This window comes from Canis lupus, chromosome 5 (assembly GCF_048164855.1).
Source record: "Canis lupus baileyi chromosome 5, mCanLup2.hap1, whole genome shotgun sequence".
Lineage (NCBI taxonomy): Eukaryota > Metazoa > Chordata > Mammalia > Carnivora > Canidae > Canis > Canis lupus.
Window position 1 is genome coordinate 55,483,823 of NC_132842.1, and position 23,280 is coordinate 55,507,102.

General features: G+C 42.8%; 1 protein-coding gene across 1 annotated transcript in view; it reads left to right on the forward strand.

Moving 5' to 3' along the window:
• The window catches only part of MCCC2 (methylcrotonyl-CoA carboxylase subunit 2), a 73,465-nt gene extending 52,090 nt beyond the window's left edge, over positions 1-21,375 (forward strand). The window contains exons 9-17 of the mRNA XM_072826749.1: positions 1,343-1,442; positions 1,554-1,649; positions 5,909-5,981; positions 9,541-9,617; positions 10,285-10,351; positions 12,513-12,669; positions 13,529-13,643; positions 16,277-16,362; positions 19,282-21,375. Coding sequence (XP_072682850.1) covers positions 1,343-1,442; positions 1,554-1,649; positions 5,909-5,981; positions 9,541-9,617; positions 10,285-10,351; positions 12,513-12,669; positions 13,529-13,643; positions 16,277-16,362; positions 19,282-19,399 — 889 coding nt within the window. The 3' untranslated portion in view covers positions 19,400-21,375. The remainder of the gene's footprint in view (positions 1-1,342; positions 1,443-1,553; positions 1,650-5,908; positions 5,982-9,540; positions 9,618-10,284; positions 10,352-12,512; positions 12,670-13,528; positions 13,644-16,276; positions 16,363-19,281) is intronic.
• The last annotated feature ends 1,905 nt before the right edge of the window (positions 21,376-23,280 follow it).

Below are 23,280 nucleotides of genomic sequence, written 5' to 3' on the forward strand. Positions count from 1 at the left end.
AGTTACTGATTGATTAGTTGATTTTAGAGAGAGAGAGTGCGTGCACATGCACATACAAAGGGAGGAGGGGCAGAGGGAGACAGAATCCCAAACAGACTCAATCCCATGACCCTGAGATCATGGCCTGGGCCAAAACCAAGAGTCTGATGCTCATTCAGGTGTGCCACCCAGGTGCAGTTTCTTTTAATACCATATTATAGAATCGGTAAATCTCCATATGAGATAAAAAGCCATGTAATCAGAACAAAACTAATAACCAGAGCAAGCCCATGCTTCATTCACAGTGAATTTGAAATTGAACAGGAACGTCTGTGGCCCTTATCACAGTTCTGTTTTAGTGATACTCATTTTTGCCATTGATCTGAGAGACACAGTCTTCAAGCCTTTAGTTACCTGTGAAAGCTTACCCTTAAGGTGTAACCTTGTAAGGTAGGGACCTCAGCAGTCTCTCTGAAATGAGAGACCATAGTTGGATCTTTGTTAGGAGCTCAGTTAGTTACAGACCCTTTGTAGTTATGGACTACATCATGGAAGTGTGCCATCTGTGGTGTTGAACTGCCATCATATACAGTTTTGTTTGAGGTGCATGGGATGCACATTGAATAGAAGTCCTCGTCAGCAAGGCTCTCTGGTCTAGTAGAAGAAGGTCAATATTGAGAAATAGAAGGTGTGGATTCTTACACAGCTAGCTACTGGTAGTCCTAGGGCAAGGTACTTAATTTATGTAGACCTCAAGTTTTCCTCTTTGTAATAAAAGGATAATACTGTCTTGCCAGGGACACGATGAGAATCAAATCAGGTGATGTATGTTTATTTTATTTGTTTATTTTTTAAGATTTTATTTATTTATTCATAAGAGACCTCAAAGAGAGAGGCAGAGACACAGGCAGAGGGAGAAGCAGACTCCCTCTGGGGAGCCCGATGTGGGACTCGATCCCAGGACCCCGGCATCACACCTTGAGCCAAAAGCAGACGCTCAACCACTGAGCCACCCAGGCATCCCAAATTAGATGACATTTATTAAAGTATTTTGGAAGTAAAAATGATGTCATCTTTAGATGAGAGAGGGTCTTTGGGGTTTAAGATATTTATTTTCGGGGATCCCTGGGTGGCGCAGCGGTTTGGCGCCTGCCTTTGGCCCAGGGCGCGATCCTGGAGACCCGGGATCGAATCCCACATCGGGCTCTCGGTGCATGGAGCCTGCTTCTCCCTCTGCCTGTGTCTCTGCCTCTCTCTCTCTCTCTCTGTGTGACTATCATAAATAAATAAAAATTAAAAAAAAAAAAAGATATTTATTTTCCTTTTTCCTGTTCTGATTATTTTAGTGTGCTTTACTCTGCAGAAAGTCTGGAGTAACTGATTACTATGCTTTGGATGATTATCATGCCCTTCACTTAACTAGGAAGATTGTGAAGAATCTAAATTATCAGAAGAAATTAGATGTGAGTTGGTTATGTTCTTGTATCTTTTATTTTCTTGAAAAGCATTTTGGCTTATGTTACCTTGAATTATGTCTTTAAATGGATTAATATGATTGTTTTATATTTCTGCAGGTTACTATAGAACCTTCTGAAGATCCTTTATTCCCTGCTGATGAATTGTATGGAATAGTTGGTACAAACCTTAAGAGGCAGTTTGATGTCCGAGAGGTGTGTCGTGTGAACTGTGAGCTATAAACCCTGCTGTCTGTCTCTTTATATTTGTATCCATCTTTTTTTAACGTGTATCCATTTTTAAGGTTGAAATCGGTTTCCATACTTTCCTGCCTAGAGCCCCTTGTGGCTCTCAGTAGGGAGTGACATGTAATGGGCAAGATCTCTTACTAGAAGGAAGAGGGGGATAAAAATCTCTTAATGGTTGGAAAGTTTTCGTTGCACAGTGGTGACGCTTGCTTTGTTCATCAATAGGACTCCCTATTCCTGTGGACGTTAGGAATGATGTAGGCAACTTTATTAATTTTCATCTATTTCTTTTTAGTGTTCTTATTTTGGGAAGTGGACGAAATGTCATTAAGTTGTTGAAAGGGAAAAAACGCACCCTTTCAGATCAATATGACCTTAACAGAGATTAGACTTTTGATGACACCTGAAGATGTTGCTATGGTTACAGATTGCTGACATGGTCTTCTTTGGTCTCGATTAATAATTTTCAGTGCATGCATATAGCATGTAGTCTTATTTTGTTCACTATCCATATCTGACAGTACTTTTTAAATGGGGAAATAATCTTAGTATCAGGTTCTGTGCCTTAATATTTGTTAGTTTTCCCTTTGACTATAAAACTATTGTGTGTTATTGTGTGAAAAATTATAGAAAATGCAGAAAAACATAAGATTGCTTATGATCCCACCCTCCAAAGAAAGCAGCGAATATTTTGGTGTTTTGGCTTATTGTGTATGTATACATTTTTACATAGCTGTGATAGTGTATACATACAAACATATGCATGTGTATTTTTATTTGTTTTTTAATTTTTTAATTAAGGTTTTATTTATTTGAGAGAGAGCACAAGAGGGTTGGTGGGGAGGACAGAGGGAGAGGGAGAAGCAGGCTCCCCACTGAACAGGGAGTGCAATGTGGTACTTGATCCCAGGACCCCGAGATCATGACCTGAGCCAAAGGCAGACTTTCAGTTGACTGAGCCACTCAGGTTCCCCCACATGTGTATTTTAAAAATTCTTTTTCCAGTTTAATTTATAAACATTTCTCTAATATTTAAAAGTTCTTCATGAAGCCTTTTACCATGACTAGGTCTTATTTGCTATAATATTACCTGGTGACACGGTAGGCACTCAGTAAATATTTTTTTTGAACAAATTGATGAATGTAATATCCCACCTGTGAATGTGCACATTTATTTTAGGCAATACCCCTATATTGTGGGTTCTTAACATCCTGGATTTTTATGGAACTCCAGCTGGTATTTCACTTTAGGAAGGTGACTTAGTTAATTGCAAGCTATAGAATTAGGATTTTAGCTTGCCTCTTCAGTTAATTACAGGCATAGAGAGTTTGGTACTTACAATCCAACGTGCTTGAAAAATGAGTTGTTGCAGATAGCCAGGTTTTCTAAATGGCTAAGAGTTCTTAGCTAAATGGCTACGAATCAAGCATAACCACTTTTTTCCATTTATTTGACAGTATTTATTGAATGCTTGTTCTGTGAAGGTATTGTCTGAGACACCAGGGGTACAGAAATCAGTAAAGCAGATGCAAATCCATGCCTTTATGGTAGTTCCATTTCATTTACATGGAGGTCTTTTTATAAAGATAGACTTTTTACCTTTTCTTTGTTCTTTTTTTTTTTTTTAAGATTTTATTTATTTATTCCTGAGAAATACAGAGAGAGACAGAGACATAGGCAGAGGGAGAAGCAGGCTCCCTGTGGGGAGCCCAATGTGGGACTTCATCCCTAGATGCTGAGATTAGGACCTGAGCCAAAGGCAGATGCTCAACCACTGAGCCACCTAGGTGCCCATCTTTTCTTTTCTTCTCTTTTCTTTTCCTTTTCTTTCTTTCTCTTTTCTTTTTCTTTTATTTATTTATTAGAGAGAGAGAGAGGAGGAGAGAGCACAAGCAAAGGGGAGGGACAGAGGAAAAGGGAGAAGCAGACCCCCAGCTGAGCAGGGAGTCTGACAACCTGGGGCTCTATCCCAGGACTGACTGAGTCACCAGGCGCCCCTAGACTTTTACCTTCTTAAATAGTATCCTAGACTTTCTACCTTTTGCTGATTCATATTCATCATTGTGATGATAATATGCTATGTTTTCCTTTTTTTTTTTTTTTAAAGATTTGTTTATTTATGATAGACATAGAGAGAGAGAGAGAGAGAGAGAGAGAGGCAGAGACACAGGGGGAGGGAGAAGCAGGCTCCATGCAGGGAGCCTGACGTGGGACTCGATCCCGGGACTCCAGGATCGCTCCCCGGGCCAAAGGCAGGCGCTAAACTGCTGAGCCATCCAGGGATCCCCTATGTTTTTCTATAATTGCAAATAAGCCTTGTATGGAGGTCTTACTATGGAGCTAGAACTGTGATGTTCATTCAGAAAGCTGACTTGTAGTCCTTGTTTCCCTAGTCAGTGGTTCTGGATGGGACCTCTCTGAGCATTGCTTTCCACTTCTAGAAATAGGTATAGTACCAAATGCTATGTCTGTTCCCTGAAGTTTGAGTCTTTGTGAAGACGAGTTAATGTATCATATGTGGCTGGGTGGTGGTCATCCTATAGCAAATAGAAGATAGTTTCATACTAAGTGGCCCTAGTTTGCTGTGCTCTTTGAGTGGCTTTATTATTTATTTTTGTGTGAAAGAATGGTAGTTGTTATTTGTTGATTGTGTTTTAGAAGGTACCATTTTGGAGATACATAGTGTTTAGAACAGATAACTTACATTCCTGTTACATTATCGAATCTTTTAGAAAATAAAAAATAATTCCAGGTAAGCTCTTGCTTTTTGGAAAGAATGATGTTGGGAAGAATTCATTCATCATTCAGCCTTTGAATGTTAGAAACAAAGCTTTGATGGGGTTAACAGGAAAAAGGAAGTTTGAACTAAATAGAAAAATGGTGTGTATCATCAAAAATAGTTTCTGAACAAATCTGGAATATGTTTGGAACTCTTTGAAATAGTCCTGATGTATATGATGAGTCCCAAGGATAAACTGGTTAGTAATTACTCCTTTTAGATTAAATATGTATATATGTGGGATGATCCTTCAAGTATATCAGATACAGAATCAAGGAACCCTCATTGAAGCCTTAATAATAATAGCTACTTTTCAGTGAGGGCCAGGTGGTGTGCTTTAGTTAGCACTTTTTAAAGTATGATCCTTTTTTTTTTTTTTTAATTTTTATTTATTTATGATAGTCACACACAGATAGAGAGAGAGAGGCAGAGACACAGGCAGAGGGAGAAGCAGGCTCCATGCACCGGGAGCCCGACATGGGATTCGATCCCAGGTCTCCAGGATCACGCCCTGGGCCAAAGGCAGGCGCCAAACCGCTGCGCCACCCAGGGATCCCTTTTTTTTTTTTTTTAACTTTGTTTTTATGTGCATACCACATCTTCTTTATCCATTCATCAGTCAGTGGCCATTTGGGCTCTCTCCATAGTTTGGCTATTGTAGATAATGTTGCTATAAACACCAGAGTGCACGTATTCCTTTGAATCAGTATTTTTGTATCCTTTGGGTAAATACCTAGTAATGCAATTGCTGGGTCATAGGATAGTTCATTTCTAACTTTTTGAGGAACCTCCATATTGTTTTTTAGAGTGGCTGCATCAGTTTGCAATCCTACCAACATTGTAAGAGGGTTCCCCTTACCTTTTTTTTTTTTTTTTTAACTAGATGAAAAAACTGAGGCTTAGAGGACTTTAGGGAATCAGCCTATGACTCTAGTTTCTCAGCAGTAGACCTGGGTGTCAGAGCTGGGTCTTCATTATCTTTTTAGGTTCATCACATCCTTATAACTTTGTCCCACCTTTGCAGAAGTGAGAACTGAGACTCTCTCTAGGACCACAAATCCTGTGTGATCCCTTCATTTGGAGGCTAAGTCTCCTCACTCTAAGCCTATACCTTGCTTTATGATTGAATCCCTGACCCTTAGCTAATATTTTTTAGTAGTTCCTGAAGCTGTGAGTCCACCTTCCAGCCCTTATAGTCTCTCTGATTTTCTGGTATGTTACATGGTTCTGTGGCTCTTACAGGGCAGTGTAAAACCAGGGCCCGGAGTGACTTGAGAGGATTAACCTCATGTATAAAGTGAAATTCTAGAGAGAAGACTTGCTGTGTAGGGTAAAATTCTGTGAGAGTGACAACTTAACAGGGAACTTGTTTTCCTTATGAATGTCTTAATGTAAAAATCTTTTTGTAATATGACCTTTCAGGGACATTGTTATTTTTCTTCTCAGGTCATTGCTAGAATCGTGGATGGAAGCAGATTCAGCGAGTTCAAAGCCTTATATGGAGACACTTTAGTTACAGGTATAAAGGAAAAGAGTTGAAAATAACATTTTTTTAAAAGATTTTATTTGTAAATAATCTCTATCCCCAATGTTGGGCTTGACCTCACAACCCTGCGATTAAGAGTCATATGCTCCACCGACTGAGCCAGCGAAGTACCCTGAACATTTTCTATGGCTTTGAGAATAGGTGATCTCTTGTCTCAAGGTATTGATGTACTTGGCGTGAGCTTTGTTATTTAGAGCAGCACAAGTGTGTGGGTCCTTATTCAGAAGGAGTTGTTTTGTGAAGGTTATGTGTAGCTCAATGGTTTCATAGATCGAGAGGGTTTATGATGATGACAGCTAGATGCTGTGGGATTGGACCTTGTCTGGGGCTTGGCATTCACTGTATAGAAAGCTTATTGGGGGGCCCTGGGTGGCTTAGTCGGTTAAGCATCCAACTCTTTTTTTTTTTTTTTTTAGCATCCAACTCTTGATTTTGGCTGAGGTCATGATCTCACGGTTGTGAGATGCAGCCCCACGTCAGGCTCTACTGGGCATAGAGCTTGCATAAGATTCTTTTCCTCCCTCTCTATCTGCCCCTCGCCCCACTTCTCTCTCCTCTTAAAAAGAAAAAACAAGATTCTTATCACAGTAAAATTAGCAGAAATAATTGTAGTTCTTTTTGTTTCTCTGGATAATTTGTAGTATTTTTGAAAATTTCAGCACTGTTTCCTTGGTTCTTTAGTCTTTAATTCTAGCAGATTTTATGTGATGTAAGCTTCCTAGAAGGATGTAAAGTGAGCTACACCTTCCCATAACCTCTATGTAGGTCTAACAGTGAATCGTGTAAACACTAGATTGAGACTATAGGACAGAAAACCAAATCTGAAAAAAACAAAACGTTTTTAAAAGTTTATAAAAAGTTCATTCATCTAAAGTGTTGAGTTTGTAGGCTTTTGAAGAAAGGTATTTGAAACTGATGCTAGGCCCATAATAATCTATCTTGGCCAAATGGCAAAATGAATTTTGTGAATCTTATTAGGTCTTATGAAAGCTAGAAAATGTAGTAAGTAACCTGGAGACAACATATCAGAGGAAAAAAAACCTACAAAAAATCCAAATTGCAAATATACATTGAGGCTTAAGGATAAATCACAGCACTTTCTCCTGGTCTGATTTATGAACAACAAAAGGCTTCACACTGGGAGTGGAATTTATGTTTTTGTATTTGAGGTGTTTAAGTGATTAAAAGCTTTTTGTTTGATACATAGTCAGGATTTGTGACCAAACAGTTCAGGATGTAACCCTCATCCTGCAGCAGTGGGAAACAAGTCAGAGCTGTTTCTGCTTCTTTCCCAAAGATGGGTGGGGCTGTCTCTGCTGTCTGTTTTTATGAATTTGCCCCAGACTTGCTGACAGACTTGTGGTACCTTTGTCCCCTAGAGTACTTAAGGATATACGTAGCGCCTGTGCCCCTCCTTGACTGTGCTGGAGTTCAGATAAGATCAGAGAAAGGGAAGAGGCGTGAGGTGGAGAAGAGGGGCGCAGGGGGTGGTGAGAGGAGCAAGTATTGGCAGGGAGGGAGAAGAATGGATTTTCTGAGGATCAGGTATGTCTGGCAGCTGTAAAGTTTCCTCCTGCCTCTGCACTTACCTCACATAGGCCCTAGTAGTTTCTTGGACATTCTGCTTTCCATTTTGGCCCGAAGGAGTTTGGTGAAGGTACTTCCTCCGTGTCCCTGATATAGTGGGGCATGTTTCCTCCTTAGCAGGCCCTGTGCCTGGAGATCCTAGTCCAGGCTGAGGTTAAAAGTCTAGACAGCTCACAGGGCAGTAACACTTTAGGGGCAGTTACCACACTGCCAGGACAGGTGCAAGATTCCTCACTTTTTTTTTTTTTAATGGATTTTTTTTTTTTTTTAATTTATGATAGGCCCACAGTGAGAGAGAGAGAGGCAGAGACACAGGCAGAGGGAGAAGCAGGCTCCATGCACCGGGAGCCTGACGTGGGATTCGATCCCGGATCTCCAGGATCGCGCCCTGGGCCAAAGGCAGGCGCTAAACCGCTGCGCCACCCAGTAATCCCTCCTCACTGTTTTTGTGGGATGAGGGAAGTCAGAGTGGATGGCTAGACCTTGGGGGATCGTCACCCCTCTGTGTTGCCTCCGTGAGTGGCATTGCTGTTTAAGATGGACAGCGTTGGCTTTTGGCTGGGATTTTAGGACAGAAAGACCAAGAAAACCAAGACAAGGCCAGAATAAAGAAAGAAAACACATTTTTAATGACTCAGTGTTTCTGGTGCATCAGTAGATTGACATTCTCTCTTGTCCATTAATTTTTCTTCAACAATTTTTTGAGCACCTGCTTTGTGTCACGTATCACACATGTGTCAGTGGCGGCCTGGACCTCCTGAGCTTGAAGACAGAGCCCGGTTCTGGGCCCTTTGGTTGCGTGCCTTCTTGGACCTTGGCTTCCAAGTATTTGACACCTACCTAGAGTCCTAAAGAGGCTTGTTGAAATTCAGGATCTCTCTAGCCACAGTGTTCAGGTTCACAAAACCTCCTGAAATCGCCTCGAGTGTCTCCCTCACATACTGACTACTGGTTCCCTTCCCCCCCCCCTTTTTTTTTAGATTTTTGTTTATTTATTCATGAGAGACAGAGAGAGGGAAAAGGAGACTCCTTGCAGGGAGCCCGATGTGGGACTCGAACCCAGATCCCAGGATCGCACCCTAAGCTAAAGGCAGACACTCAACCACTGAGCCCCCAGGCGTCCCCAGTTCCCTTCCTTTCCTTCTCCCTTACTCCGTGTGTCTGTGCGAATGGGCAGCGGGTGTTTGCAGCAGCGATGGGACTGGGAGTGACATTCATTCTTCTAAGCTTAGCCATTTTTTTACTTGAAACTCATGACCCTCTGGGCTTGACTGTGTTCCTGCCCTTTTTTTTTTTTTTTTAAAGATTTTATTTATTTATTCGTAGACACAGAGAGAGAGAGGCAGAGACACAGGCAGAGGGAGAAGCAGGCTCTCCATGCAGGGAACCTGATGTGGGACTCGATCCCCGGTCTCCAGGATCACACCCTAGGCTGCAGGCGGCGCCAAACCGCTGCACCACTGGGGCTGCCCTGTGTTCCTGTTTTTAAAAGCAAGTCTGCCTTTGCTGGCTTTATCCCCTTTACCACAAGTGTGTGTCATCGCCTCAGGCATTTTCAAGCAAGCCACTTACCTGAAACTGGTGGAGAGCTCTGAATGTGGGCCTTGAAGGGCCCTCCGTCTGGGATCCATTGCATTCCAGAATAGCCTCCGTCTGGGACTGAGTGGACATACGTTCCATGAATGGGCGACACCCTAATCCCATCATCTAACCAAACCAGCCAGTCAGACAAGTGACAGCCTTACCTGTGACACATCCAAGGAAGCAAAAAACCTAGACTCCAGGGCCTTAGAAATAAGAAACTGTGACAGGAGCTGTTCTGTACCCTAGATATGATCTCTACATTTTAAACTTTGATTTGAAATTACGGAAGCATAACCATGTCTGTCAGCTGTGTATTAAAAGCTCTCAGAAAAAATAAATATTTTTTCAATTTTCTTTTGAGGATTTGCTAGAATATTTGGATACCCCATAGGTATCATCGGAAATAATGGAGTTCTCTTTTCTGAATCGGCAAAAAAGGCAAGTACTGTTAATGTTAAACGTGTTGCAAGATTTTCTGTTTTAATTGAAACATAATTAACTTTTGAAGGTCAAGTAATGAATGAAAGTTTATGGCCTAAAAGCTTTAAAACTTTTAACCAAATGCCTTAGTAGGCTGAACACTGTGTGAACGTGCATGTGGACGTGTGTGTGTTAGTGTTTGAAATAGTTCTTACAGACATTTATATTAACCTGTCTTATCTAAAGCACTATTTAAAAAATCAAATGTCTTAGGAAAGTTCTTATGAGATCCTTGAATTACAAGCGCTGCGGATGACACGCACACATCCTTAGGCTCTGAGAATACTGTGGAGATTTGAAGTGGAAAACTAAAGAATTGCCTTGTAGCTCCCACAGATGAGCAGTTCTTCTCTTAGGTCTTTGGGTTTTAGTTGCAACCTGTTCAGAACACTAGCGATTGACCTTGTTCCTACAGCTGTGTGCCAGTGATCATACAGGTGACTGCAAAACAAGCGCAGTACACCAGGGTCACATGTGCCACTGACGGTGGGTCTGCGTGGTCGTATTGCTACTAGCCAAGCACAGGGGACTCTGTTATTGTTGACCCAAGTATGGTGTTTGCAGGGTGCATGCTTGGATGCAGGTTTGTTAACTCCTTTAAAAAGATGATCTCATGTGCTTACAGGGGGCTCACTTCATCCAGGTATGCTGCCAAAGGAATATTCCTCTGCTGTTCCTTCAAAACATCACTGGTAAGACAATAGCTTAATCAGTTTTGTTGCGTTATCCCAGAGCTGCACTGTGCATGCGGTATGACTCCGGTATTGGACCGTGTAGACCCAGGATGGTTCTGTCATAACAAAAAGGTCTATTGGATACTTTTCATAGAGTCTCTTTAAGGGTTAACACTTCATGAATCAAATATATGAGAAGTTTATCCGTATTTGGATAAAGCAGTTTCCGAGTTCCGCGTCATACAGTCTGGTGGCCTCCCTTCACCCCTCCACACGCATACCTGTCCCTCCAGCAGCAGCAGTAGCAGCAGCAGCAGCAGGGCTCTGTTCTCCGCCAGGAACGTTCTCTGATCTCACTGCCAGAAAGTGTTTTCTGACCCAGCTCTTTCCTAGCATTTTTTTTCCCAAAAGGATTTCAAGCACATGCTGTGGCTCCCCCTTTCCCTCATTGTTTTGTGTAGTTAATTCTGCCCGAGGTGACATATTATAAAAGGTCTACGCCCATCCTGAACAACAGTCTGGGGATTTGAGTTTGGCCTCCAGAGAATGGTATGATCAGTATCACCTCTCTGGATTTCATGTTTCACACATGATCTTAATGGGGTGCATGAAACGATCTTGAAGGTTTCTTATGGTTGTAGATTTCTTTTTCCCCAGAATTCTCTTGTTCTACTATTTGTATTGTATGTTGCAGTTAGATAATTGGTTAGCTGACCCCCCCCCCATCTTCTAAGTGATTCATAGTTATCTCAGGCTCAAAGGAAGGAGGGCTCTTAATTACTTGTTAGAATCAGGGAAGCCTTCACCAAAAAAAAAAAAAAACAACAACAAAAAAGAGTGGCTCATAGCAATTAGCAGGGCTTTAAACCGTCTGGTGCTGCTCTTAAGTTTATGCTACTTGGTTAGATGAGTTTTGAGAGGCGTCATATCCAGACAGCAGCCTGAGGGGGCCTTAGGTGCCAAACCTTATTAAAGGGCAGATAAAAAGGATTCTGAGGCTTCACTAGTCCAGGAGCCTCGTTTCTAATAATGGTTCATGGTTTATTAACCAACAGTAAATTAATTATCTTCTTGGAAGATACACCTACATTGTGGTTTTTCGGTTTTTCAGTTCGATGGGGGCAGAGAACAGAGGTTGAGTTTGATTCTGCAACCTTGCATTTGAGAGACTTGTGTGACGTTCACGGAACTATGTATGCAGAGGGCAGTTGAATAAATCTTGAGCGCAGAAAATGTGTGTCAGCTGCAAGGTGAAAATGTAGGCGACCTCAGAATGTGTAGATGTTACTTAAAGCTGTGGGAAGAGATAAGAACACCCCGAGAGGAGAGAAGAGGGCTCAGCGACAGTGTTTGAGTAACTCTGCTTCCTTCCAGAGATGGGAGTAGAGGAAGGGAGCTCAATTGTGGTGTTTTTAACACTGGGAAGGGTTGGAGAAAGACAAGGGAGGTGGCACCGTCTTCTTGGAGGCAAAATCCTCCGCAGGGAACAGAGAGGCTGTGGGCTGCCGGGTGAGGGATGAGAGCTTGAAGATAGCTGGTGTTTAAGGTGGCTTTCTGTTGTTTTTTTTTTTTTTTTTAAATTCAATTTGCCGACATGTAGTATAACATCCAGTGCTCATCCCATCAAGTGCCCTCCTCAGTGGAATGTTTCAGGGAGTCAAGACAAGGCGGAAAGAGAAGCTGTGAGCTCTAGTGAGAGCCCTGCTCAGAGGGGCCGCAGGGAAGCACGTCGGGCCCGGCGAGGGCGAGGGCTGTCCCGTCAGTATGGTGGTTTCCGCAGCTTGTACAGGTGTCCCATAACGAGTGAGTCTGACGGGGGTATTGCGAGGGGAGGAGGAACGTGCCCAAGACCCAGAAGGCCCAATGCGGCCAAAGAGCAGCTTCAGCGGAGTCGGGAGCTTGAGGAAGTAGAGGAACCTTGTCATTGTGAAAAATTCTTGTACCTGGTGGTGGAGCCCCTGGCAGAGGCTCTTAGTGTCTCTGAAACATTGAAGTTTTAAGGCAGCACTCCAGAAGGAGCAGTGTCTGTACTGAAGCAGGCCCGTGAGCACCAGGCCTCAGAGCAGGGCTTGCCGCGGGCCTTGGTCTTCGGCTTGCCGTGTCACATTCTTTGATCACCAAGCCCCTGTGCTGAGACAATTTGTTGAGGATAAGTCTCTTTTCCTTTTGTCTCTCTTAGGATTTATGGTTGGTAGAGACTATGAAGCTGAAGGAATTGCCAAGGATGGTGCCAAGATGGTGGCCGCTGTGGCCTGTGCCAACGTGCCCAAGATAACTGTCATCATTGGAGGGTCTTATGGGGCTGGAAACTACGGGATGTGTGGCAGAGCATATAGGTTGGTGGTTGTCATGGTCTTCTCTGAAAGAATGAATCACACCTCAAGCATAAGTATAAATGGTCAGTTTGTTACCAGTTTATTTGAAACACAGAATGACATTCCCAGATCTTGATCGGTTATACAATAATTGGTATCATCTGGAGGGGTGAGATGAAATTTTCAGGCTAAATGTGCTACTTGGAAGAAATCCACAACAGGAATCAGGAAATATTTTGAAATGGCTGCTAATGACAATACTACATATCATAACTCGTGTGATGCAGCTGAAGTCTTGCTTTGTGGCGGGTGTGTAGTAGACATAAGTATATATATTGGAAAAGAAGGAAGGCTGGAAATCAATGAGCCAGGCAGCCAGCTCAGGAAGTTCAAAGAACAGCATGTTAAATGCAAGAAAAATAGAAAACAAGATGTTATTAAGATAGAACAATCAGGCCCAGAGTTGTCGTGTTTATAAAGATGAACAAATTTGGCAATCTCTCAGTAAAACTAAAAAAATAAAACAGAAAGGCTTTATTTATTTATTCTTTTTATCAGAAATGGAAAACAGGACATGACTGCAGATAACAAGGGGATAATTTGAATGTCTTTATGCTCAGTAAATTGAGATAAAATGAGAAAATGAAATTTATCAAAGCAGACAGCGCAATCACCTAGAGAATGTAGAAATCCCACTACATTGAGGCCGCACCTCTGGAGATGAGCCTGGGGTGGGTTCCAGGCTTGGGTGTGTTTTTTTGTTTTTTGATCCCCTTGTAATGTCCAGCTAGATAAAAGAACCACTCATTTAGAAGTAAACACAAGCCTGTGCGAACCTCCATGAATTAATCTGATAGTTTTTTCTTCTGTCCCCCCACAGCCCAAGATTCCTCTACCTGTGGCCAAACGCTCGCATCTCAGTGATGGGAGGAGAGCAGGCGGCCAGTGTGTTGGCCACAGTAGCAGAGAACCAAAGAGCACTCAAAGGGAAACAGGTAAATGCCATTTCTCCTTCTTGTCTGGGTTTGGCCCTTAGCACCGAGCGCTCTCGCGGCCGGGGGCACATGCCCGGAACCCCCCGTGTTCAGGGGTGAGGGTCTCACGCCGGGGCCTGGCTTCCTTTAGAAGATGCTGACCTTGAGCAGTGTGACTTACATATGCTCTGTCTCTCTTCGCAGAGCCACCGTCTTTGAGGTCCCTTCATGTAATTTTTTCAGAATTTCCAAGAAAACACTTGAGAAACCCTGCCTGTGAGCACCCGAGGCATAGAGACGTTTGACTCTGAGTCGTTTGCAGTTAGTGAGACTTAAATAAATGTGACTTACACCTTTGATTTTATGACTGAGAGGAGTGGGACTTTGTTGTTTCAGTGTCTCCCTCACAGTGTGTTTGTGTGGGAGGGCTCAGTCCTCCAAGTGAGAAATGAGTGATGTTATCCTGTGCATATGATGAATGAAGGATCGCGGAGAGGTCACTGGCAGCTTGATGACAGGCAGGTCAGCAAGCGGCTTTTAGTTTCACTGTGTGTTAATGGTAGGCTCTTTAAGGGATTATTTTTTAGGTCTCGTCAGCAACATCAAACAAAAGGTACTGAGCACTCCACAGGGCCCGGCGTGCTCCCAATCACCCTAGAAAATTGACATGACTCAGAGAAAATGTGGTTCCTGCCCCCGTGAGGAGCTGACATCCTGGGGGCTGACACATTACAGTCTAGGGGTTGAGTGAACAACAAGAAAATTTATTAAGGCAAATTCTTCACTGCAAGTTTTCAAAGGGGATTCTTTTGTTTGTGTCTCAGAGATCCTTCTGCAGTTCCGAGTTCATTAGTTTTGTTTCTGAGAGAGCGCGTGTGTGCGTGAGTGCAGTGGGGGATGGGGAGGAGTGGTGGCCGGGCAGAGCCGAAGAGAATCCCAGTGCGGGGCTCAGTCCCATGGTCCTGAGATTGTGGCCTGAGCTGAAATCAAGAGTTGGAGGCTTAACCTACGGAATCACCCAGGTGCCTCTTCATTAATTTTTATGAGTTATAACTTAAAAACTATCTTCTGCAAGTATCGCACGTTCCGGTGGTTGGTGCGTGTTTCTGGAATGGTTTAGGTGTGCTGTTTTACCGTAACAGGGCATAGCGTGGACAGGGCTTTTCCTTCTAAGGCTGTCATTCCTCCCTTGAGGGATCCTCCAGTCAACTGTCCAGTTTGCAGAGTGGGGATAAAAGAAGGACAGGGCAGGGCTCTGCCTCTCTCAACGCATCCCACCCGTGCCCCACTTCCTCAGTTGTCTTCTCCAAGCGGCAGGAACTCTGCAGGCTTCACCCGAGGTTTCATACTCACTTCAGTACCGACTAGTATCCAAGCAAAACGAAAGGTTTCCGTGTGTGCGTGTGTTAGGGCTCGTGGGGGGTACGAAATGCTCCCGGATACATGTATCTCTAAGGATTTCATTTAGAGAGAGAGCATGTTAGCGTGAGTGGTGGGAGGGCAGAGGGACAAAGAGTCTCAAGCAGACCTGTGCTGAGCGCAGAGCCTGATGTGGGCTCCATCTCATGACCCTGAGATCCTGACCTGAGCCCAAATCAAGAGTTGGGCACTTAAGGGACTGAGCCACCCAGGCGCCTCTCTACCTGTTATTTTAAACCATATAGCCCAGTGCACTAGTCTCTCACTAACAAGTTCTTTGATTGCTTTGACAGACCAATATATAAATCGTTCTATTTTTATGTATGAAAGGAAAGTACAGGACTTTAGTGGTTCTCTCTCCAAATTCTTGACATATTAATGATATTAAACTATGAAGGTACATGAAAGAAGGTTGGATTTATTGAAATAACTCATTTGTTTTTGGTGTGAAATACTTTTTTATGTTGAAAATACTTTTTAGGGGGATGCCTGGGTGGCTCAGCAGTTGAGCATCTGCCTTCGGCCCAGGGTGTGATCCTGGAGACCCGCGATCGAGTCCTGCATCCCTCTGCCTGTGTCTCTGCCTCTCTCTCTTTGTGTATCTCTCATGAATAGATAAATAAAATCTAAAAAAAAAAAAAGAGAGAGAAATAGAATATATTTCAGGGTTTCAAAATTAGTTTGCATAAAGATTTTTACATCTGAATTAATTATCACTTGTTTCTGGCAATACTGGTGAGCAAGCCACTAAATTTTTAGTTAGGGAGAAATACCTCTCATCTATTTGGGTTTATTCAAGTTGTGGTTGATGTTTTACCCTTTAGGCCTTAAAATTCTTTGAATTTGGCTATTTTGAATGAAAATTCCCTACTTGGCCACCTTCAAAAGGAAGTGCTACATGTAAGGTCCCCCTTTCACTATGCTGTATAATTCACATCCATTGCTGGAGCCTGCTAGAACACAATACCCGTGGTTTTGAGTCTTACCCTAAAACGCCTCAGGCTGTTGTGTCTGGTAAGGGGGATGTCGCCCCAGACTCTCAAGTCTCAGGTAAGGGCCTGAGTGTTCGGGCATCTCTTATACTCCACATCTGTCACTGTGCAGATGTTGGTTGTGACATGATTACTCATGAAATGCTTGGCGCTTTTTTCTTGAGGTTCTCCTGAGTGGGTCTGTTGTTTTATTACAGTGGATTTACTTATGGCTTATGGTCCTTTTTTTTTTTTTTTCTTCAGTTGTCCAGTGCTGATGAAGCAGCTTTAAAAGAGCCCATCATTAAGAAGTTTGAAGAAGAAGGAAACCCTTACTATTCCAGTGCAAGGTGGGGCCCAGGGCTGGGGTTCAGGGCAGCAGCCTTACACAGATCTGGGCAGTTGGGCTGGTCCAGCCTTCATGGGAACCAGACAGGAACGTTGGGACACATTTAATTTTGTACTGTGACCACTATCATGGGACTGTCTGCTGAGATACCACCCCTTCTCCTGGGCTGGGCTGGGGATCCACCATCATTGGTCTGATTCTGCAGTCTCCCCACCCATCTTCCTCATCCCACTTGTAGGTGAGGTCCCTGGACCCACAGAGGCTGAAACCTTTAATTCATTCTTCTATAATTTTTGCTTAAACACGTGGATTCCCATCATACCACCCCCTTTGATTACTTCGTGTTTACCCCATTTTGAATGTGAGAATGGTTGGACACTTGTTGGCGCTTGCTGACAAGGGTGTGTGTGTAAAGGGTGTGTGTGTATTCAGAAGGTGATTACTCACGGCCAGGGTCTGTGTGTCAACACCAAGTAATCCCTTCACATGCTGTTGTGGCTCTTGGTTCTGTTTGTTTCTTGCACGGCTCACCGAGGTAATCAGTGATCGTGGCCGGCCCGGGCTGGAGACTCGCTGGCGTGTGTGCACTCAGACTTTGTTTTCAGCAACGTTCATGTTCTTCATTCTGAGGCATAATCTCAGCTTCCTATCTTCCTTTTATCCCCTGGGCAGGTGGAATAAAGCATATAACTATTTGTGTCTTTTAAAATTGGGTTATGCGGTGATTTATGTCATTTACTGGTAAACCAAACTGGAAAGAGAAAAAAGAAATTAAAATTTATTTGAGTCATCTGAACACAACGTCTGTGGCAGGCGCTGCTCCTCGCGCTGGGGGCACAAGGGCTGAACATACTTATTCTCAAGAGTATAATCAAAAAAAAAAAAAAAAAGTATAATCAGTTTCAGATTCAAAATAACACCATTTGACATCTTCAGAAAGCCCATTTCTCTTCCTATTAATATGAATTTTGCCAGCAAATTTATGGGTATATTTTGTTGTTGTAGGTCATTGATTCATTTAATTAAGATCAAAGTATTTTATAGTCTTTGGGACATTAAACACATTCTTTTTACCATCACTTAAATAGACTTCTGTAGTAGCCAGTAAAAGCAAAGAAGATATAGAAAAACCCCCAAAAAGGTATAAGAGAAAATAATAAATTGTAAGCTCGCCTATAGTTTTTTGTTTCTGCAGAAGATTTTGAGTAAAATTCACAAGGACAGTTGAAATATTAAACTTTGAAAAATAGTGCATCTTTTTTTTCAACCCAGGCTACGTCATCTTTTGAGAAAGACTGAATCCCTTATTATTTTCATACTTGCGTTAGTATTATTTTAATGGACTGTATTCAAGGCAGAAGAGCAAATGGCCTGGGTAGATTTATCTTTGGAGACAAATATCAGACACTAAGGTTTTCCTCTATAACCCAAAGATGATGAACCCTTCTGTGGAAACCCTTGGCGGCACGGGGACAACAATTTTCTTTCAAAATGAAAGGATTTTCAAGCCAGTTTATGACACCTTTGTTGGGTTGAATAAATCTTAGCTTCTCAATAAAATTCTGGTCTGCTTGGGCTCTGCTGACCAGAGGGTTGGAACCATCTTTTCAGAGAGCTCGTCTGTGATGAGCTACTGTGACCTGGGTTTCTCTCCATCCTTCATGTACATGCCTGGTTTCTTCTGCTAACTTCTTTTTATGATCAGAACTTTTTCAGGCATTTGATCAGGTCCTTTTACCCCTCTTACCTGGAGTGGTCTTTTTTTTTTTTTTTTTTAATTTTTATTTATTTATGATAGTCACAGAGAGAGAGAGAGAGGGGCACAGAGACATAGGCAGAGGGAGAAGCAGGCTCCATGCACCGGGAGCCTGATGTGGGATTCGATCCCGGGTCTCCAGGATCGCGCCCTGGGCCAAAGGCAGGCGCCAAACCGCTGCGCCACCCAGGGATCCCTGGAGTGGTCTTTTTAACGACCACCCCGAAGCAGCCCCGGCATCACTGTGCCTGCTGTATTATTCTGCTGTAGGCTTCAGAAGGGAGTGTCATCAATCGACCTGGTCATGCATGGCAACCATGGCCTTTCCTTATGGGCTGTTGATACTTCAGGGTCCCTATTATGAATGTTTTATGAGCAAAGATTTGATTCATGGCCTGTCGATGTAAGTATGGTTTAATAATTGATGCTATTGTCCAGATACCGAAGACAGTTTGTTTAAAGAAAGCCAAACTGCCACCTACTTAATGACCTTTAAAAAACAGTATTTCTCATTCGTGTTTCTTTATAAAATTGAGGTTGTCAGTGAAAAGCAAACACATTCCTACCTCAGAGTTTCTTTTGTAAGCAACTTCAAGCGACAACTTGTTTTCCTCTTGTAGCAAAAAATAAAGAACATATACAGAAGGTCATTTATTAAGAAAATGTAGTGGAGTCTATTCAGTAATTTTCATAGTTTCTTAAAAGTTTGGGAGTTTGGGGAAGATACACCTTTCCCAATAGAGACTTTGGTTTAAAGTTATTACCTGGGTTCATGTGCCTCTCCGTGTTACTACCAGGAACACAGCAACTTGTACCCGGGTATGGACAGAAGAGGCACAGCAGGCATTTTCCTGGAATAAGTAAAAAAAATTTTTTTTTTTTGTAAAAATGTTTTAAAATCAAGGATTATTTTGAGGTTCCTTGAAGCAGTTCCCAAAGTCAGAAGCTCACCCTGATGTGCTGGGAGGGCCTGGGATGAAAGTCCTGTCATTTTCCTTTCTCTCTCCTCCTCGTCTGAGTGTGGCCTCAGTCGTGAGAATGTAGCACACCAAAGTAGGTCCCTATGGTACCTGAGGAATAACCTCCGCAGCTCTGGGCATAAATTGTGCAAATGGTAATTTGGTGATAAATTCCTAATGACTTGTGTTTTGTTCTTTTTATCAGGCTATGGGATGATGGGATTATTGATCCAGTGGACACCAGACTGGTCCTAGGTCTCAGTCTTAGTGCAGCCCTCAACGCACCGATCCAGAAGACTGACTTTGGCATCTTCAGGATGTAACTGGAACATACGGCGTCTTCCGCTGGACATGTACCAAAAATTAATAGACTTAGTAGCCTTAAAATTTTAGACTTCTCCAACATGTGGCTATAAGAGTAAAATTGCTTTCTTAACACAGTACATTGTATTTTTCTACCTTAAAAAAAAATCAGTGAAGATATTTATTTGATGAACTTCAATTCCTTGTCAATTTTCCCAGAGAAATTTTTCTATGGTTCACCTTTGCCCCCCATAAAATGAAGAGAATGATTTACAGTTACCCTTCCTCACCCACGCATAGTGGGGAAAGTTCTGTAACCTATAAATTGCAGATATGATGGAGATTATTCACCGAAAGTTGCTTTTCCACTGAAATGAATGTTTTGCTGATTGTGCACGATGCGATTTTAACACAGTTTTTAAAAGCATCTGTTACTTTGCCTTTCAGCCATCATCCCACTCCTTCCCGTAACAGTCAGATTTGTTGCTGTCTGCGCTCGGGGTCCTGTTTGCTCCCTTCTCTCTTCATCCTCCTCCTCCTCCTCGGTTTCTACTGCCAACAGCTGCCTCCCAAGGCTGACCTCCACGTTGCTGAAACCAGTGGGTTCTTTCATGGTTTTATTGGACTGAACTCTCTGCGCCATTAAGAGCGGTGGAATGCTTCCCCCTAGCAGCGCTCTCCTTAGCGTCCGGACCGTAACTCTAGGTTTTCTACCAACCTCTTAGGCCTTTATTGTTCCATCTCCTTTGCCAGGCCCTGTTCCTCTACCGATTTCTCTTACACTCCCTTTACCGTTTATCCTGATTTTTCACTAGTAAAAGATGAACAAATTCTTTAAAAGGTACAAAAATAACAGGGAAGTATCTCCTCATCCTTTTTTTTTAATTGTGATAAAATGTATGTATCATAAAATACAGCGTTTTCACCCTCTTAGGTGTTCTGTGGCCTGAAAACATTCACACGGTTATGCTACCATCGTCCGCATCCATCTCCACAACTTTTCAACATTCCGAGCTGAACGTCTGTTTTTGGTAACTCCCCGTTCCCTCTCCCCCAACCCCCGGCACTTTGCTCATTCTTAAATATATGTGTTTCTCATGGTTTGGTTTATTCTCGCTGGGTTGGTCTAGCCCTTTCTGGCTTTGGTTGCCGCCTGAATGCACCTGATTCCTGCCTCAACACATCTCCCTGAGCTCCAGACCTGTATGTCCCCTCCTGGTTTTCTGCACAATGATGGTCTTACAGGAGCCTCAGATTCAATCATCAGGGTCTGTTGATTTTGCCTCCTGTCTCTTGAATTCCCCATCACTTTTGTTCTCTGCCGTGGTGGGCTTTAGAAGCGGTCTGTGTCCAGTCGTAGCTTGCACTGCCTCTCCGTCGTGGGGAGAGTAGCTGGCCATGCTAGTCTCATTCCAAGTGCATGTCTGGTCAGGCTGTCCCCTTGCTTCAATGTCTCATTGGCTCCCGGTGGAAATGAGAGACCCTCCATGGTCTCCAGGATTGTGGCCATCATGTCCCTTCGTCTGTCTCATCTCTTTGACTCTTCCTCACCCTTGGTGCTCCAGCTGCTCTGGACTTCTCATTCCCTGAACCTACAGAGCCCTCCCCCCCCCCCCCCCCCCCCCAAGGATCCGTCTGCCTGCACCATTCTGCTTCCCCTTAAACATTTACCATTTTGTCCATGACTTCCCCGGGCTGGGTCAGACAGTATGTGCTCTTGTAAAACACCAGCCACTCTCTCTGTCTTTCGTATTTATGAGAAACACAAACATTTCTTTAATATTGCCCTCCTGTTAGGATGTAAGCTCTCTGAGAGCAAGGATCTCCTGCTTCGCCTGCCCCTCCAGTCCCTAGCACTTGTAGGTGCTTACATGATATGGTGAATGAATGAGAAATCCATACTTTAATGGATGTCATCAGACCACATTAAAATTGTGTGATTATATGATCTGATGCAACTATCAGGTGCTTTCCTAATAAAATATTTCAAACATTGTGTGTGATGTTCCATTTAGGCAGCATTTGTGTATCAGAAGTCAGTTTAGGTTTTTTGAGATGTGCCCAGATAAGTGTTCACAGTTCAGGGGCAGGCCACATTTTCAGAAGGATATCGGAGGAGGTCCCCGAGAAGACCTGACTAGAGGACCTGACTGCTTCTTCACTCGCTAAAGGGAACAGTGCAGTGGGCGGCTCCACGCCCCTCCCCTTTCCTTGGAAAGCTCGTTCTGTAGAGGAAGCCATTTCAAGAGCGTAGCCTTGGGAGAGAGTAAGGCGACGTGGAGACCATCTGAACACAGTTGAGGCCTCTTTATAAAGAAGATTGGCCTGTGCGTGTGCGCAGAGGTGATCTCCTGTTGCTCAAGAGCGCTCTCCTCGCTCACCACTGTGGCATGGCCTGCTTCGCTCTCCCCTGGCCTCCCTGTTCTGGGGCCAGTTTTTGAATCAACAGAGTGATGTCGTGGGATGCCTGGGTGGCTCAGCGGTTTAGCGCCGCCTTCAGCCCAGGGCGTGATCCTGGGGTCCCCGGATCGAGTCCCACATCAGGCTCCCTGCATGGAGCATGCTTCTCCCTCTGCCTGTGTCCCTGCCTTTCGTGAATAAATAAATAAAATCTTTAAAAAAAAAAAACGTGACGTATTTTAAAATAGGAAATTATACTAGAGTTGCAGTTAAAATTTATGTCCTTGTCAGAAAACGAAAATTTTCAAAAATCCGGAGTAGGCAATATTTATTGGTTATGAATCATCAACAAGTCAGAGATTGATGGATTTTTTTGGAATGTTTTTACCTGTCTAAAAATAGTTTCCTCTAAAAAGATTACAGTCCTCACCAATACCACAGCTAAAATAGTTAAATTATGTTAAATAGCTTATCCATATCCAAGAAAAAAAACTGTTCACTGAAATAGGCAGCATTTCTTGTCTCCTCCCTTGAAACTTTATCGAGACACAACTGACATCACAGGTAAGGAGAAGGTGTGCAGTTGTGATGATTCATATTTTGTGAAATGGTTACTACAGTGTGGTTACTTAACACGTTCACGTCCCGGAACTTTGTGTGTGTGTGTATAGGGAGAGTATTTTTGTTTTCCTACATTTCAGTTTTTATAAATGAGAATTGCAGTCGGGATAATAGGAGTAACTTAGAATTTTAAGTAGTATGCAACTAGTTAATTTAAATGAGCCACTGTAGCTACGTACAGAATCAGAGACAAAACTGCTTGTATTTTTCAGTTTTCAAGAAAAAATTTCAATTTAGAATGTGTTGAAATGTGTTTTTTTTTACACTATCAGAATGCGTTGTTGCATGGTGCTGAATGTGCAAGTAAAAAAATTACCATTTGCCAAATGTGCATGTTTATGTGTAAGGCACAACTAGAAAGGCTAGATATTAGCTTTAGAGGGGTAGTTAGGTTTTTTAATGATTTCGTAAGACTTTTCTGGGGGGAGAGGTCACGTAGACCTTGTTAGCTCTGAAATGTGCTCGGTATCCTGGAATGATGATTGCTGATTTTTCTGACCAAAACCAGTTCTTGCAAATCTTAATTACTGGTTCTGAAATTCAGTATTTGGAAAAACAGCTAGAGAATGGTCTCTGGTTATTTACAACATTTCTTCACAAATGTTAGAAATTAATGATCAGCATCCAATAGTGACAGGTTTTTATTGTCAACAGCATCTAATAATGACAGGTTTTTGTTGTTTTGACAAAAAGTACCGCCAACTACTTGAAAAAACATTTTTTAAATTCAAAGTGCCTCAAATTTGCTTGTATATAGAATTGGAATGCTGAGGATAAAGTTGCTCTTGGAGCTAAATGGAATTTCTATCCACCTTTGACCTTTCTAGGCAAAGGTGAGGTTTGTAATCCAGGTGAGGTTTGTAATCAAGTGTTAATTGTA